This window comes from Accipiter gentilis, chromosome 18 (assembly GCF_929443795.1).
Source record: "Accipiter gentilis chromosome 18, bAccGen1.1, whole genome shotgun sequence".
NCBI classification, from domain to species: domain Eukaryota; kingdom Metazoa; phylum Chordata; class Aves; order Accipitriformes; family Accipitridae; genus Astur; species Astur gentilis.
Genome location: NC_064897.1, coordinates 8242792 through 8260988, shown reverse-complemented (window position 1 = coordinate 8260988; position 18197 = coordinate 8242792). Strand labels below are relative to the sequence as shown.

At 41.8% G+C, this 18197-nt stretch overlaps 1 protein-coding gene across 1 annotated transcript in view; it reads left to right on the top strand.

The window, feature by feature from the left end:
• The first annotated feature begins 246 nt into the window (after positions 1-246).
• The window catches only part of RIMKLB (ribosomal modification protein rimK like family member B), a 48588-nt gene continuing 30637 nt past the window's right edge, over positions 247-18197 (top strand). Inside the window, exons 1-3 of the mRNA XM_049822033.1 lie at positions 247-361; positions 1518-2032; positions 8340-8560. Coding sequence (XP_049677990.1) covers positions 8386-8560 — 175 coding nt within the window. The 5' untranslated portion in view covers positions 247-361; positions 1518-2032; positions 8340-8385. The remainder of the gene's footprint in view (positions 362-1517; positions 2033-8339; positions 8561-18197) is intronic.

The following is an 18197-nucleotide window of genomic DNA, read 5'->3' as shown; positions in this document are numbered from 1 at the left end:
TCTCCCCCGAGCCTTCATTCGCCCCGCGGCTTCCCTTCCTAGGCCCGGTGCCGGAGGGAGGGGGGTGTGGGGGGGGGGGCGCGCGGACCCCCGTAGATCCCCTCAGGCTCGGGCTCGGCGGTGCCCGGGGCGGGTGAGATGTCGGGCTGAGCGGGTGCGAGCCCGGGGGTGGGGTCCGCCGTGCCCGGGGTAGGGGGGGGGGTGGGTGGGTGTTGGGACCGTCCCCTCAGCCGTCCCGCCCCGCCGCCGCGCTGCGCCCATGGTGATTGTGCATCCTCGGGCGCCGAGCGGGGCAGCAGCGCTCCGAGCTGCCGGCGCCTTCCCGCCGCGCCCGCGCGGGCCGGCCAGCCGGGGCGCCCAGGTGGGTGGCGGCCGCTTCGGGGGAGGGGAGGCGAGGCGAGGCGGCGGCCGCTCGTTGTGCGCGGAGGGGAGGCGGTGGTTGCGGTGCTGCCGGGGGGGGGGGGGGGGTGTGTTGGTCGGTGGCTCCGCGCCGCTTAGTGCCGGGCGGCGGGCGGCCGCGTTGCCGCCTCGCCCAGCGCGTTCGTGCGCCACGGTGGTGGCGTCGGCTTGGGGGGGGGGGGGGGGGGGTGTGCCTGCCGCCTGGCACAGGCACACGTACGCGCACACACACACACACAGACCCCCGGGCTTGCACGCCGTGTGCCCGCTCACACGCGTTGGTGTGTGCCAGCAGCCGCCGAAACGGGGTGAAAAACGGCTCCCGTGCGCCTGAATGTGGCAGCCCGCGCTGGTCGGGGGCAGTTTTTCACGTGATGTAGGGGTGTGCGTGTGCCTGTCGTGGAGTCTTGCGACGAAATCTTTCCAACTAGGTTTCTTCTCCTCTTTTGTTTTCTGATGTTTAAAGAGCTAATTGCGCGTTGGTGACTTAACTGCCTAGGATCTTACCAGGGGCTCCGTTTTCGAAGTGTGCGACCGTTAATCTTGAATTAAACTCCATGGTTTAAGCAAGCATCCTCTAGACGTGCTATTTTGGGGTTTGTTTTTTTTTTTTTTTTTTTTTTTTGGTCGCCGTTTATAAACGACTGTTTATTTTCTGTGGCAGAGCGGGGGGGTCTAATGCATAGGAATATATGCTGCTGACCTGAAACATACTTTTCTCCGGTCTCCTCATCTGAATTCTAAATGTTATTCTGGGGGAGGGGTTTAAAGGCTCACACAAATAAATAGGAATAGTTTTCGTAGGTTTTAAAACTTAATTTCTTCACGTGTAGGTACAGATTTATCTTTCATTTGAATGCACGTTCTTCAGTAAAGGAACAAACCGCTTAACCTTCTGGTTTTCTTTTCCCCTTAAAATGGGCTTCTGTGGTAGTATATTTCCGTAAATTATTTAGAGTTGCACGTTTCCCCTAGTTGTGTTCATCCCATCTTTTGCTTTTGGCTTCGCTTACTGTGTTGTACGGTACCTTTTCTTACGCTGGGATTTAGTTTATGAGGTACCCTTATATGTTTGTTCACGTCTAATAGGGATGTTTCTCCTTTTTTTTTCTCCCTAGGTGTTGGTGACTTCAGAGTCATTTAGGGGTTTAGCTCTGAGGAAGTAGAGGCACGAGGATTGAGTCTATTTTACGTAGAAAGCTACAGCTCTTCACCAGTACTCTTCTTCCTCCTTCCCATCCCTCCTCCCCCGTAGGGGAGGACAATTTGGGAATTAACTTTAACAGTCATTTACTCCCCCTTTCCCCCCTCAGAAATCTACCTTGGTCCCCGAGGCATCTGCTAGACATTGCCCGTTGTAGGACCAGGAAAACGTTATCACCACCATCCCTTGCTTGCTTTGGGGGCTTCAGTAGCACCCTTCCCTCCTTCGGAGCGCAGTGCAGAGAGGCATCCAGCACGCTTCCTTGCCCCCCTTTTTGGGTGGGTAGTGGAGGATCCAGGAAAAGGGGAACCCAGCGAGGCACGTGACCTCCTTACGGGAGCCAGAACTGAAGCAGCACTTGGCACGCCGAAGGAAGCACCCATCTTTGGTGTCTTTTTCGTCTTCCACTCTGTCCTCACCAAATTTGTGGTAAGTCTCTTCAGCCCATTCATTCAGACAGTGGATGTTTCCCTTCCCCCCACTCCGGGCGCTGGGAGAGGCATGCACAGAGACGGGGAGGGGGTGGGGGAAGGGAGGAGGGAGAACCGGCTGTGTAGGCACGGATCGGGGGAGAGGGGGGTATTGTGCCCCATTGCGGGGGACCCCGGGCAGAGGTGGAAGAGCCTCTCTCTTCAGAAAAGCGGCTGATGCGGGAGGAAACGCGTGTTTTATTTGCACGGGCGTGCATGCGTGCACACCCAGGCAGAGTGGAGGGGGGCGGAAAAGCTGAGAGCCTGTTGTAGGGGAAAAAAATAATAATACCGAGACCGAAGTAGAAGCGTAGCTGATGCTGACCAGTATCGGGCTAGTGTTGCCGAGAGGGAAGAGAATGGATTGTTCGCTGGAGATCAGGAACCAGGGTGTGTGAATGAGGAATGTTATCGCCTACTTGCAAGCATGAACAGAGGAGGAAAGACGGGGTGGGGGGGCCTGGATGTGTGCCTTTTAGAGGCAGTTGTGCCTGGAAGGATTGCTGCTAGCATCTTTAACATCACTGGGTGCAAAGGTGGGGACAAGCAGATGAAAGCCATCGCAGGGAGTGCAGTTGTCCGTCTGCGAGGGTGGGGGGTTGTACTGGGAATGAATGGGAACGATTAGTATATTCCCATATCCTTTGACTGTTGCAGTCTACAAATCTCACAGGGAAAAAGAGGTGAATACCGTGATATGCTTTCAAAGAGATGTGCTTGGGGTTCACCTGCCTGCAGTGACTTTAAATTCTGTGATGCATGTGTAGAGGGCGGATGATAATGCAGCAACACTGGACAGATTGTGCTGCAGCTGCTCAACATATTATATAAAATGCATTTAAATAAATATTTTAATTTTTTTTGATTCTTCTGTTTTTAAAAATGTGTTCTTTCCAAAGATTCTCAAACAGTTATGTGACAGTCTTAGGAACTAGTCTCTGGTAGGTAAGAGAGGAATTTTTCTTGAGTATGTCCTTAAGCGTCACCATGAAGCAGCAGTGTCAGGAATGAGTTGATATATCTTGGATTTATTTTTCTAAAGCAATTTTAACAAGTGGTTCAAGATGTCAGTTTTTATCTCTGTACGTATCACCGTGGGTTATATTCATCATCCGTACGTATTTCCTTAAGGTTTTCTTTAGATCATCGACATTCTGATATCTTTGTGTGGAAAAAAATTAATTGTGCTTTACACTTGAAACAGCTGTAAACTGTTTTCAGACCTGCTCTCCCTATGACATAGAAAGTCATATTTCTGGGATGTTTCAAATACTGCTCTCTCCTCATTAAGAGGAGATGGAGACTTCCATGACAGCGTATGATGGATCATATGCTGGGTCATATGCCAGATGACCCCTTCGTTAGCTGTTTAACCAGTCTGCTACCTAAGATTGACTTTATAATTCACGTCTGCCTTGAGGTATCTCCTAAAGGATATGACTTACGAGCATCTGCCAACTGTTTTTAGCTCTTCAGTGCCTTGAGGTGTGGCCTCCAAAATGGCATTCTAGAAGCTGCTGTAATGGTAGAGACAATTGGTTTATTGGAAGTGTGCATTCAGTTTCAAGCCTCAGATAATTTATAATAAAAAGGAAGGCAAAATACCTTTTCCAACTTGAATAACGCTGTTCTGGAAACAAGTATAAAGGGAGATCCATTAATGATAAATGTGAAAGTGCAGTGTTGTTCATAGTGAGGTGAATGCTTGGAGCTATTTTCTTCCTAGTTCTCCATTTCCCATGGCAGTCATGGCTGTCAGTCTCTTTGCTCTTTCTTTCTCACTTCCATGAGATTTTTATTATCATTATCTGAGCTGTAGGGATTAAACATGCCTAGAGGTACGCTAAAACTAAGATTAGGTTTTACCTCTCTATTAACTGCTGAAATCCATGGAGTTGTGTTAGCTGCACAGTGCTGTAACGGAGGCTGAAAGTCTCAGCCAAGGTCTAAAACAGGCGATTCTGGGAGGGGCCGGTGGTAATAATTGTTCCACTAACTTGTTTCCCAGATGGTGCTGTAGTCAATGGAAGTTTGCTACAACATCAGATCACAAGTCGAGCAGCTGAGATAGCTAGATCACATTGATTCCTAATGCTACAAAACACCTGGGATTCCATTTGTCATTCCCATAGGGAAGAAACAACATAGTCTTTTTAATCTACAAAGGCATTGAGTAGTTTCATTCTGAATAGAAAGGACACAGAACGATTGTTTTGCATGCTAGAGATCTTTTATGTTACACATTTATCAATAATACATAAACGAATTAGTGTCTCCTAATAACTGGTTTCTTGTTTCAGCTTAGGGGAAAATACATCATGGTGAAAAAGAGACTAGTCCATTTTTCTCATGCTTTTGGGTGTTGAAGACAGGACAAGGAGTAAATGGACAATGGAGACCAATCTCCCATTCCTGGAGGCAGGTCTCTAAGGCTCTCTGTGAAGAGAGGACCCCTTCAACAGAAAAAGAGTGGTCTTCAGAGAAGATTTCCAGATCTCTCTAGACAGCTGATCTGATTGGCTGAATTCCCTGTTATGTCAATAAAACACATTTGCCTATGATGTAAAGTAGAAAAGTAGCACAGTGAATGCTTTTGTTAGAACAGCTACTGAAGGTGTATTACAGATTCAAGGAATGCAGGAGGAAATACATTTGTGTGTGATGGGGAGGAAGCCGCTGTGTGAATGCCAGAATAAAGCCTAGCTTAAGCAATACAGGGATGCCACAGCCCAAAGTTGAGGTGAGCGTTCCGTTCCCTTTATAAATTGCTAAGAATCTGTTTCACGCAGTGTCTTTCTGAAGCAGATGCAGCAGTGTCTGCTTGGCTGGCGTGACACACAGTTTGATTTTTATCATAGAGCTTTTACTTTGATGCCACCCTTTTACCTCTCCTGGTCTGTTTTACGCAGTTAAATTATGATGCTTTTTTTCCTTTTTGTTTCATAAATCTATTAAATAGTTATTGAAAGGTTGTACTTGCACTGACCATAGTGGCTTTGAGTGAAAACCACATTTTAGCTGGTCATCTTGAAGACATTTAAACATCTGCTCTCCTCCTTATATATACTATACTTATTTTGCAATAGATGCTCTCATGGATTAGGAAGCATTCCATGCACACCCAGCATTGTCTGAGGCTGTGTCTTTTAGATTGAAATGGGTGGAGTTGGTTTTCAGGGAGAAATTCTGGAAATCGTATCCAACTTGAGAGCTTAATGCTCTTGTGCGTCTGACTGCAAGGCAAGCTTTCCTCCTACAGACCATTTTCTTGCAAATGTGGGAGGGTTTGTTAAGATGTTTGGGTTAATAGGGTAAATTGCAGGTTTTGTGTTCTGTGAGTCTTCTTACACAATCAAAATAGAGATTATAAGGAGAGGCTGAAACTGATAAGTAGATTCTGTTTTTAGGAGCAGAATGTTAGTTTGAAAATGGTATTTCTCCAGGTGGAAGAAAGATGTGGTATTGGGTTGGAGGTCAGGGAATCGATAGTTACGATTACGAGTTTCTGCCTCCGCTGCTGGCTTGTAGCTTGACCTAAAGTGAGTTTCTTAATCTTTACCTCCAGATTTGAAGTTGTTACCTGCCTGCCTCATGATGAGATGCAAGCCTTTGTATATACATTTATAAAACTTTGAAGATTGAGAGGAAATGAGACGTAGTATTAGGAGGGAGATGAATACCCATACCCAAGGCATTTTTATATGCCTGCTGGTTTAATGTGCTAATTGTGAAATAGCTGGATGGCTCTTCTTGATGATGCTATAGCTCCTTTCAAAAGTAGAAGAAAGATGGAGGAAAGAAAAGGCTATACTTTTTTTTTTTCCTTCTTCAACCCTTTGCTGATTCTTAAGAAAGAAAGTGCTGAAATGGCAATCAGAGAGAGATGATGGCACGTCTCTGCAGGTTTAAGGGGGTGGAGGTGGGGCCACTTAGAAAAGAGATTTGAGAAAAATGGGAGCAGATCCCTGTTGGCAAAGAAATCAAGGGTTAGTAGCAAGCAAAAATGGGGAAAAGGCTGCCAGAGAGAAAATACTTTCTTCTCTGCACCAGTGTTAGAACCAGTACTGAGGGGGAGAAAAGCCAACCCAACCCAAAAAACCCAAACAGGCTGAAAATCTGTAATGGGTTCTGATTTTTTTGTTTGTTTGTTTTAATTATGATCAAGTCTGTCCAGTATATTTTTTTATGTAGTCAATTTTGTATAGTTTTTTTTTAAAATGAGATGCGCTAGCCTGCTAGGTAGAGCTGCTTTTCAAAAGAGCGGCGGTAGGTGGGGCTGTTTGGTCTCCCCAGTCATTCATGCAAATTGCAGAAATAAAGGTAGATTGACAATAAGCCTTTTGAATTGTGCCATAGCTGTGCCGTTTCTGAAGAATATAGCTTGTCCCAATTCTTAGCCGAGGATGTTGTCCCAGGAAGTTTTCTGTAAACTACCGTGTAGAGAAATCCATTGTTGAGAGCGCCAAAAGTGGGGCAGGATCTGACAGTTGTCAGCCATTGTAAGGCCAAGCCTAGTCCTGCCCTTTTCACTTTCAGCTGCTTTAAAAAAAAAAAAAAAAAAAAAAAGAGGTTCTCTGAGCTATCAAAAGATACTCTTTACAACCTCCCATACCCATTTTCCTGCAGGGAGCAAACACTTTTCCTGCTTTACCTTGATTGAGCATCTCGACTGCTGTCTGTGATTGCCTTTCCCTAGTTTCTGCTTTCTCTCAATCTTTTGGTATGAAGAACTTTAGTCCTTGGCTTTGTTGTTGCTCCTCATTTACCAAAGCAATGGAATAAAAGTCACAGTCTTTGCTTGTTGTCGTTATGGTTCTCAGTACCAGGAATAAAAATGGCCACTTAAATTTTTACCTTCTTGTTAAGAAAAAGCTGTACTAATAGAAAAAACTTGGTTTTTAATTACAAAAAAAATCAACTTGTTCTTATAGTTGTAGCAAAACAATCCTTTTGTCCCAAGAGTTGCTGCAGAAACTAAAATTCTCTGCAATATTAAATGAAAGCAGTTGTATACCTATGGTCTTTCTGCATTTGTGTTTTCTGCTGACACCATGTGCTGTCATTAGGACTACCAGGCAAAACTCCTGTTTCTATCCCAGAGTTCAGTTCTGTTTGAAACTCCTGTGAGCTGTATTGGTGAAAACAATGATTTCTGCCTCTTTCATATTAAAGTTTAAAACTTGTTGCAGAAAACTGCTGTTTTTCTCCAGAATTCTTTCTCCCTACACCATTCTGCTGCTTGTTTTTCTTGAGTGTAAATGAGTAGTCCATTAATGTACCTGTAATTGTTTTACCACTTTTAAAATATTTTAGTGTGTAGTCAAAAATAGTTCAAGTCTGTATTCAAAGCCAAAAGAGCAGTACCTTGCTGTTACCACTTATAACACCATTGAAATTCTTCAATTCGAAGTGTGGTGTGTTTTTTGTGTGTGGGTTTTTTTTTTTTTTGGTGCTGAATTCATTAGTGTTGTTTCTGTGTAGAGGCTAATTTAAAAAAAAAATTGGAGCAAGGAAGGGCTAGCACTGAGAGTGAAACCTTGATTTTGCTTTAGGTTACATGTATTAATGTTTGGTATTCTTAACATTTTGTTTATGCTTCTTGTTCCATTGGTTTTTCCATTAATATGTTCTGGGTAATACTAAATATATTTTACAGTAGATGTGAAGTATTTGTAAGAGCAAATCAATCTTGAAATACTAAGTGGGAAATTCTGTTCTAGTGGATTTCTTCCTTTCTTCTGGACTGCTTTTTTAATGTAAAGAATTTGGCACACTGTTGTCTTCCATATATGGTGGAAAGGGATACATCAAGTCTGTCACTGGTGTTTTAGCTGTACCTAGGAGAGGGGCTGAGTTATTTTCAATTGTAGGGAATTATCCCAGTTGTGAAGTTGAAATTATGGCCTTCAGAGATGGCCATTCAAAACGTTTCCTTGGCATGCTTCTTAGTACTGTCAAGAAAAGGGGGATGCTACTACCACTATCAGTAGTTATGTCAAGTGTGTACTTCTTGTGGATGAATTAAGATGAAGACCAAGACCTGGTTTTTAGCATTTACATTCCATTGAATGTAAGTGGATTTGTTTCTGTTGTTGTTGCGTCTGTTGCAGATTGGGTGTAGACATTATTTTCCCGCTTGAAGGTTGGAAGTTGCACTCCATTGAAAAGGACTGACTTGTGCAGAGGGAGTAGGACTTGGTACAGTGGGGAATGTGAAGATAGGAGCGTATGTACTCTAACCGAGTCTCATCTTCTCCACCATCTAGAAGTTCCATTGAAAGGAAACCTTGAAGGCTGCAAGACAAGTCCAAGATGTGCAGTTCAGTTGCTCCCAGGCTGTGGTTCTTAACAGACCGTCGCATCAGAGAAGATTACCCTCAGCAGGAGATCCTGAGAGCGCTGAAGGCCAAGTGCTGTGAAGAGGAGCTAGATTTCCGGGCTTTGGTGATGGATGAAGTGGTGCTGACCATTGAGGATGGAAATCTTGGTGAGAATGAGCTAAAGCTGGGAATGTGCTGAAAGGGTACTTGGAAAACGATTGCAAAACGGAGCATCTGTACTCTTTAATAATGAATTCCATGTGTGCCAGACTGCCATACATCATCCAATTCATATCAATGTACATGATATCATGTTCTTTAGCATCTATTGTGATAATCAAATATAATTGTTAACTTTGCTAATTTGCATTAGAACTATTTTTGCCTTCCCTCTGCAGAACAGAGAGGAAGGTTGCTTTAGTTTGTTGATTCCGGGATAAGGACTATAGGACCTCTGAACAAAGAGCAAATTACAGAGTTTCATTTTTGCATAGGTACTTGAAGTTTATGGTTCACATTTAAGAGTTTAAGGGGGACTTTTTTCTTCTGTGTTCCAAGATAGCAAACACATTTGAAATAAACTAAAAGGAATTTTCAATGGACAGTACATATTGTCACGGAGCTAGAGGTAATAATGTGGCATAACTAAAGCACACTGCTGTACGGACATGTAGTTACGTATATGCCAAAAAAGAATGGGGCTGAAAAACAAAGTATGTGCCTCAGAATAATTTGAACTATTACTGCAAATTACGGTGTTTTAAACTAAATTGTAAGATTTCTGTTCTGTTTTCCTGTTAGCTTTTTTTTTCCTATGGCGATTAAAAAGGAAAAGCAAGATGTTAAGGTGTGTTAGAGAAGTTAAGTACGACGATTCTGTAGATAGTAAGCTCATGTTATAGAAAGAATATTAATACTGTCAAGGTGTGTAACACTTAATATTATGATTTTTTTTTCCAATTTTTTAATTTGGATTTCCTAAAGGAAGGAGACTGCAGTGTTGTTTTGTACCTTTACCTCTTCCATTTCTCCTCCCCATATATCAGTCAAAAAAAAAAGAAAATCACTGGAGATCCAGGGAAGAATTACATTTCTGAAAGGTGCATTAGAATAATTCTGTGTGGGAAGAAAATATAAAAGTACCCTCAGCCCTGTAGAAGAGCCTGCCATGTGATCTTATACCTTGTTCATTACTGGAGAATCTATCTAGGAGGGAAATCTTAAAACTGACTCTGGGGAAGAACAGTGGTCAGAATTTGAACCTTACTGCAGCATGAATCAATCAAGTGTAAAACAAATGCATAGGAAAACAGGATTTTTGATTGTGGTATTACTAAACTTTTATTTACATGTTTTGTCTTTTATTCTGAGTTCTCTATGGTTTTTATCTGAGATTTGAAATTCTGTAGGTCTTCAAATCAAGGCAACTTTTTGTCAAAGTCTGAACATCTTATTGCTCTGAGCATGCTGTCCTTTGGACAGCATGTTATGTGAAGGCAGCCATCCTGGACTGTAGCTGCACTGCAGCCTCCAAGATGTATAATTGGTCCATTAGCATTTCAGTATTGTTTTTATATCTTGGTGCTGTTTTCTTCTTCCCTATCTTCTACCTGTTTTTTGGGAGTTAAATACAGCAAGCATGAATTGTGGGCCTTTCTGCTGTCTTCCGTGTAATGTCTCCTAATGCTGCATCTATTGCGAGGAGATAAAGCATGCAAGTTGGAAAACTACTACTGAGGAATGTGTAGTACAAGAATGAGAAAAATTAAGGAAATAACTAGAAGGAGAATGCAAAAAAGTTATTTTCATACAGGGTGTTCATAATAAATATAAACATAATAAATATAAATAACAGACCTTTTGAAAAGGAGTGAGATAAAGATGCAGATAGGAATTTCCTTATAAATAATCTGGACTGGCTAATTGTGATTTTTCTAAAATTTTTTTTTAGGGGGGGGCTGGGGTGGGGTGGGGCATGGGGGAGTTGTCTTATATCAAACAATTCTTTCTCTTGGAGAGAGATGAAAAATCTTCCCTCTTAATTTTCCAGTTTTCTTTTTCCTAGTCCTTGCCTACATGTTTTGATACAGATTTCTGGTGGAGGACACAAGCAAAAGTTTTGTGTTTCATTTTCTTTGTTAAAGTCCTCAGTTGGCCTAGGAAAAGGTGTCCTGGAACAAAATCCAGGAGGTAATGCGTTCCGTACCCTTTCTGTTATCTATTGTTGTGTGAGGGGTCTGGGTTGAGTAAAATTTTGTACAACATAGAGGAGTTGATGAAAAGAATGTATCTTCAGTGGATAATAACCTGCTTTTGCTTCCAGTTCTCCTGTTAATTGTGTTGAAAGCTTAGCAATACAGGACTCAAACTGACATGGTATGGGAGGAAGTAATAGTTAGGTTTTCACATACTCACGCCTTTTTTTTTTTTTTTTTTTTTTTTGTCCTTTAAACCTAGGCAATTTCTTAATTAAATTGTTAAAAGAATGTGAACTTTACAAAATCAAGTTGGCAATTATGGGATGCTATTTAAAACTTTAAAAATGTGGTATTTCTATAGATGATATAATCAGTGATACTTCTTTGTGGACTTGCTGACTGTCGGGAACATGGCTGAAGACTTCAGAGACTGAAAATTTGGCATAGGACATTAAAAATGATTGAAATGATTTACCTCACAGAGTGGAAAAGGCACTTCTAAACTTAGGAAAATTGAGCAGAGCAATGGGATACATACCAAAATTGAAAATTGGCCAGAGCCAAAGATGCATGTGGAAAACTTCTGTGATGCTGAGACTCTTACAAAATCTGTGTATGTCAGAGAATGATAAGATTTGTTGTGTACCTGATGTGGTCAGAGGGAGAGGTAGGGTTGTTTCAGTCAGTGGACACAGCAGTGGTGACTCCTTGGGGCATTACTCCGCTGTACTGCGGGGCTAGATGGGAAGCGTGGCTGGGTTCCCAGGCAAGCCAACAGTGGAGCCTCAGCAGTTGTGCTGGTTCCTTTTCTCCCACAGCTGAAACTGGGAATGACCCAGCATCCCAAGCACCCCCCACAGCCCCAGTGTTACTGGCCACATGATGAAGCTGCATGCCACTCAAGATCCATGTTAGGTGCCTCAACACAGTGTCAGTCCAAAAATGATAGTAAATGCAAGTTAAGAGATGTGGAATTAAAGTTCTTCCTTTAAGTTTAGAAGGAAACTCTTAAACTGACTTATGCTTAAACTGTTTTGGAAATAGTTGAAGTTCAACAAGTAGTTCTTAAAAATAACTATGGTTTCTGTCTTGTTTAAGTAAGTGCCTTCTTACCTGAGCCATGCATTCCTGTTTGCTTTGCACACTGGCAGTAGTGCTCTGTAGATCTCCAAGGCAAAAGCTGAGTTAAAGTAAGTGGAAAAGTCCAGCTGCATAAAACAATGAAAATTTTTCCGCTTCTTTGGTGGGCTGAACTTGCTGAAATGGTTACTGAATCAGACATGCACAGCATTGGTGCACAGGAATGAACAGGAATGCATGTATGGAAAAAAGTGAAGGGTGATATTGCAGCTGTTCTGATTTAAACTGGCTCAAGCTATGGTGTGGCTGTAGGCTAAATTTCTTAAGAGCTAAATTCTTGAAGCTAAACCAGTCTAGTATGCTGACTGCAGAACGCCGCAGCCATGTTTCTCTTGCCTCTTTCCAGCCTTGCTGTTGCTGCTTGCCTTGTATACGCATGTCGTGTGTCTCTTGGCTTGCTTTCATGTTGTAGCTAAGCTAATCTAATTAAAAAAAAAAAAAAAGTTGACCAAATTCTCTGCTCGTTTGCAGGATCTGGCATTTGTGTGAGTTGAGTTGGCTAATCCAATGGAACACTTAACTCTGCCCAAATAATTAACAATTTTCTTTTGGAATAGCTTGCTACATCAACCCATTTTGTGGTCATACAGTTGCTAGCTCTAGTACATGAGGGCAGGGGAGAATGGGGTTGCTCTTCTAGGGAATGGCTCATATTTGTGTTTAGTTGTAGCTGCAAGGCATATTTTAAAATGGAGGAATTTTCTTATGGTTGGGGTGCTTGATAGTGTCAGCTTCAGGATTTTTTGTGTATTTCTTTGAAGCATCTGGTATTTACTGCTGTAAGAAAAGCTCTGGATTACAAAATTAAATGGCTAGCTGCCTAATCTAGTTTGGCAATTTCTATATTCATTTGAAATATATAGCAGGTAATATAACAGAACTCTGCATGACATTTTCAGACACGCATCTGAAGTCTTAACAGCGAGTCCTGTTAAAACGTGTAATTTTAAACTATTTGTCTAAGTTTGCTAGTGCAAGGATAGAACAGGCTTGGGGAATTTGAAACTAGACAAATGAAGTTTGTGAGCAGGCGTGTGCGTGGTGGCATGGGGCTGGAGGTAGAGGAAGCCTGTAAGGCATAAGCATGCTATGAGGTGTAGTGGACAAGAGACAAAATATAATTAATTGGTTGTGTCTTTTTTTCTGAATAGAGCACTCTTTTTCTTCTCACCTGTGTCTAGGACTTAGCAGTAACCTTCCCCACAGACTACACACCTTACCTGTAGGGAAACACAGTTCAAGAACTGTTTGTTGGTGAAGAATGTGCTAGGGAAATTTGGATCTTTCCTTTATTAAAATTTTATACAAGAATATCTTTATTAAAATTCTTTTCTACCAGAATAGCAGAAGTTGGAGGTACTGAGCCAGCAACTTACCAGTTCCTTTATTGTAGGTTTTTGGAATCTCCATGTTTTCTGATACTGTCCTGTGAAGGAAAATAGTTTCAAGGAAGGATACTTTGATGAACTTTCACCTATTAAAGATGCCGGAGTGAGTGGAATTGGAGGGTCCTAACACATAAAACAAAAGTGTGAACTTCTAAGACTTTCTTGGCTTTTTCTTTGGGAATGTAAAAGCAAGTGACCAGCCTAGGTGAGGAGTAAAAAGGACATAATAGTCATCTGTTATTAAACAGTAATACTTCGTGCATAGTAAGCTGGCTTAAGTCAGATGGATGACATCTGGGAACTGATCTCTTCATTTTTTCTGCAGAGGAAGTATTTAGAAGATAGATCTTTTAACTTGGTGTTCCTGGTGTGCTGGTTTAGCCATCTGGGTTTCCTGTGTGGGACTGAAATTTGCAATAATTAGTCACTATTTTAAGTCTTTAATCTCGCAAAATCTGATTTTGTTTCACATGATCTGTCCTTCATTTCAAATTTGGTCTGAACTAGTAACAAATAGTTGTGATCTTTTGATATTTTTTCCCCCTCACGCTGGGTTAGATAGCTTAGAAGAAAACATGGAGGAATTGGGATTGTTGAAAGATTTCTGTAAAGTGTAGAAAGCCAGGGAAGAAAGGTAAGGCTGGATAACAGATTCCTGTGTTTTTAGTGTAATGGTAAAAAAAGCACTCTTATCAGCTAGATCCATGATAAGAGGGCTTTTACATCTACAAAATGGTTGCTATATCAGAATACCAAAACTCTTAATATTTTTGAATCATCTTTAAGTCACCTAAAGACTGTCTTCTGTTGCACAATAGGGAACATAATCACCTCCTCTTCCTGCTGACTGTTTCAGCAGTTCCCCGGCACTTGTTAGTCCAGCAGTGCACCTTACTGTAAGAGCTTTTCCTGCGGTGTGCAGCAATGGCTCTGGGAGTGATGGAGCAGAGGCAAGTGGCCTTGGCAAGGTGCCTTGTTGAGCACTGCGGAGTTGGCCTGTTTCCTGCTACTAATAACAGCCAGAGCAGCCATTGCTTCCTCTGCAGAGTTGGGAAATTGGTTTGTAACTCAATAGCGAGAGCTGGAGGAGAAACCGCGTTGTATGCAAAGGACTGGAAGGTGGTTAGACATGAAGTGTATTTTGTGTTGTTGAAAGTGCTGGGCTCAGAACCACTTGAAACTGTTTCTGATGTTCTTTCACTGTGGAAACCAATCAGCTGTCAGTCTGATTGATGTTAAACCTCATTAAGCCATAAGCATTACTAGTAGGCAGTTATGGACTATATAGAAGGGGGTTCTGGAATGGTGGCTGTGTTTAGAGGTGGCTGACTATGTGGCCACCCCAACATGAGATACTTCAGACAAACGTATCTCTAGTAGAAAAAACAGCAATTCAAACATTTGCTTTATCATCATAGAAAGATATTTTAATAATGGTGCATTTCAACAGCTACCACATGTTTAGGAAGAATTGTTTTGCTTCAGAACCATGATGCCAAACACAACTTTCTTGTGATGCATATGGGAAGAAAGGATTGATACCATGTGACCCTGGGTGTCCTTGCAGTTTTCTTCCTTGCTATCAGGGATTTCTATTCTTACTTATCTCAAGCTGATGCTAAAAACCAAAGGCTAACAATGACTTTGATCTTGTCAAAATCGTTTTGTTTCTACAGGAAATGTCAGTATGTTTTCAGTGGTAGATATGGGCTAAGTCCAAAGCTACCTTTGCAAGGTGGAGAGGTAGGAATGTTTATTCATGGAAATATTTTATTATGGTCATTTCAGAGGGCTATGTTAAGGACTGAAGTTTTTCATTAGCACGTGTTCTAGAAAGTCAGCCAGGAAAATCAGAGTTGTAGGGCACATCATCTTGAACATACGTGCATGTCATCATATCTGAAAATGCCAGAAAGTGTTGCCAGGTTTTTAATTGTTGCAAGAATTCTCAGGAATGGCCATCTGGGGGAAAAACAATGTAAAAAGGACAAAAACAAGATGAAAGAGGTGTTTCCATACATCACAGTCAAGAAATGAAAATTAGCCTAACATTTTACAAGACAGTCTTTAACTGGCTGGGGGTTTCTGGGTCACTTTTCCAACAATCCTTGTTCCAGTGCTGTGTCACCTAAGCAAGTTGTGCTGGTACAATTGTCTGAGCAGTTGCATGGTGAACCAGGTCTGCATGCTTGGTGTAGTTTTAAACCAAATCAGCTTCTCCTTGGTGGAGGGTGTTTTTTAACGCTGTATCAGTCCTCTGAGGCAGGTAACAACATGACTGCAGTAGTGTGCTGCAGCACTTAAATCAGGAGGGCAAAGTGTGTGTGTCGGGGTGTGAGAGAGATACCACAAGTATTGATGTGAAAAACTTTTTGTATGAAACTGACAACTATGCTTGCTTTACTAGATTTGTGATCAGAGAGGTACTCTATTACCTGTTCTTTAAGCAATGACAGTAGCTTAGGTTTTCTCCAGCTTTTCTCCAAGTGTTGTTATCCATTTCTGATCATGGGCAGCTAGCTGATTGATTCTCAGTGACTGTGAATAAGAGAGAGACTGGTACTACTGAACTTTGTTCATTGTTGAGATGGGTCTTCCAGTGTGCAGACCTGTGTTTTAACTGATACGGACTTCTAGGAGTGCCAGTGGCTGTGGACAAGTCCCTTTATTTTCTTATCCTTATAAACTTTGTCTATAAAATGTGGTGAAATACAGTTTTCAAGAATTACACTTTTCTTTTATATCTGCCCTTTGCTGCATGAAAAGGAGAACAAAAAAAAAAGTGTTACTAATGAAACTATCACTCATTTTTTGTTTCCATGTATTGTAAATAATTAACATTTACAATGTCACAAAAATCTGTGATGGTGTCCTTTTAATGATTGTTCTTTGAATGGAAGAGCTTACATGATTTCTATATCTGTTAAAGGTCCAGTCCATTTTAGGACTAAAAGTGTGATACGGAGTTTTAAAATGCCTTTGTAATTGTCAAAAGTTTAAGCAAGCTTTGGTAAGCAGAATGTGATTTATGTGCTTTGACAGCATAAGAAGAATACCTGAGAACAAAGGTGTTCTGCTCCTATTGTCAGAGAAACCCTGCTAGAATTACACTAATTAACTGCTTAACTGCTTTAACTAATAGAAGGCTTTTCCTATCATACAGAAAGGTTTTCTTGCTCTGTACTTCCATACAGTGCAAGTATTGAACTGCGGACTGTTGCTGTGCTTGTTACTCATCTCGACACATCTGCAAGTAAAATGTAGATTTATTTATTTATTTATTACTTTTACTGAGAGGGCATGCTTCTGTGTGTGTGGTTTTTGTGTGGTGGTTTTTTTTTTTTTTTTTTTCTTTTAGTGAAGTTGTACTAGTGAAGAATTTGGCTTCCAGACCCTGGGAATATATTTTCATGAAAGAGAGGGGAGAGGAATGTGCTCCTTTCTAAGCTAAAGTAAAAAAATAATCCAATGGAATAATTGTACTGTGTACTTAACATGAAGAAAGTTCTCTGTTTCAGACACATGATGTTGCATGATGTAGGTAGAAATATTGGAGAATTGAACATGCCCATTACTAGCATAGTGGAAGAACATATCGGAAGAGACAAGAGTAGTGATTTGATCCATTTTGGCAAAGGGTGAGGTAAAAAAGACTAAATATGCCAGTATTTGTTCTCTCTTGGGTTTTTTTTAGGTGAGAAGTGGGGTGTGGGCTGCACTGACATGGTAAATAGGGTAGATGATTTTGTTTACAGTAATAGTTGTAATGTAACATCACTGAAACAATATGCTCAGAATCCATGCTATCAAATCCTGTTTCTTGGCAATTTCTGTCTAAAGAAGCATTAGATCTGGTAGGGAAATGTAGCAGTCAGAAGATCAATAAATATGTCCATTGAGTTCTAAGAACTTGATTTGAAAGTGTCCTCTAGTTATCGAGCCTCTTGTCTTGTGGTGGTGGTACAGTGCTGTGGAACTTGGGGGAGGTGTGTGGTGGTGGATTTCCTTCTAAGTGTTTGCAAGGACAGAAGAGGAAATGGTTTGTAAAAAGTAGTTTAAGTGTTCCCTTTAGTTGTTTGAATATAAAACTATTTATTGTTTGAGAGGTAGTTTAGGAATAGAAGTAAAGTAGCATAGACAGAGCTGTTGGATCATAACAAATGTGATTCTCATTACAGGTCTCTCTGATACGCTCACCATCACGACGCTGGGCATCCCCAGTCACTGGGAAGGCATAAGGGGGTTTAAGCCAGCTCAAGTCCATTGCTCTCCTCAAAGCCCTTTTGGGTACTTGTTTTTATACTCTAGGCTGGGCTGAGCCCTGTATACGCCCCCCCCCCCCCCCCCCCCCCCCCCCCCCGTGCTGGTCTAGTTTCTCAGGACATTCCCGCTCTTGCTGCTTTCCTGGACAAACATTTACACAGCCAGTTGATACACTCAATTGAGAGTCAGCCAATCCCCCTAACTGTTCTAAGACTTTATCTTAAAAGCCACCTTCCGGTCCCCTTTGTCATAGTATGAGGTCAGCTTGCTTTGCCACAGGTGTGGTCAGTCACTTCCCACATTCTTCCCAGAGCTTCACAAGCACATCACCCCTGCCTGTCTCCATTGAGCTGTCTCAGGAGTTTATTGATCCATCACATGGAGAGAACACCTGGCAGCGTATAGAATCTGGAGTTTGGAGCATTTGCCTGTAAGAGAATTCTCTTACGACTTCTGCCTTAGGTGGAGGAAGTAATGGAATACGAGTGTATTTCTTCCCAGGTTCATGCCCTGACCTTAGAAGTGTAATATTTTCATCTTTGACCTGGTAGATACTTGCTTTATGTAACACAAAACAGATTGATAGGAACAGAGAGAGACCAATTTAAGAAGACCATGTAGGCTAATGACTGTGTCAATATTTGGATTCCATATCCAAGTAACTGTCTGTGAATGATGAGGTAAAAAGAATATCTCCACCACCACCAAATGCTTTCTGTGAAAAGTGCCAAAATCCCTTTCTGAACCTAGTGTGAAAAGTCAAGCTGCTTCTTCCAAGTTTCTTTTTATGCTCTAAATAGTACTGTGAAGGTCTT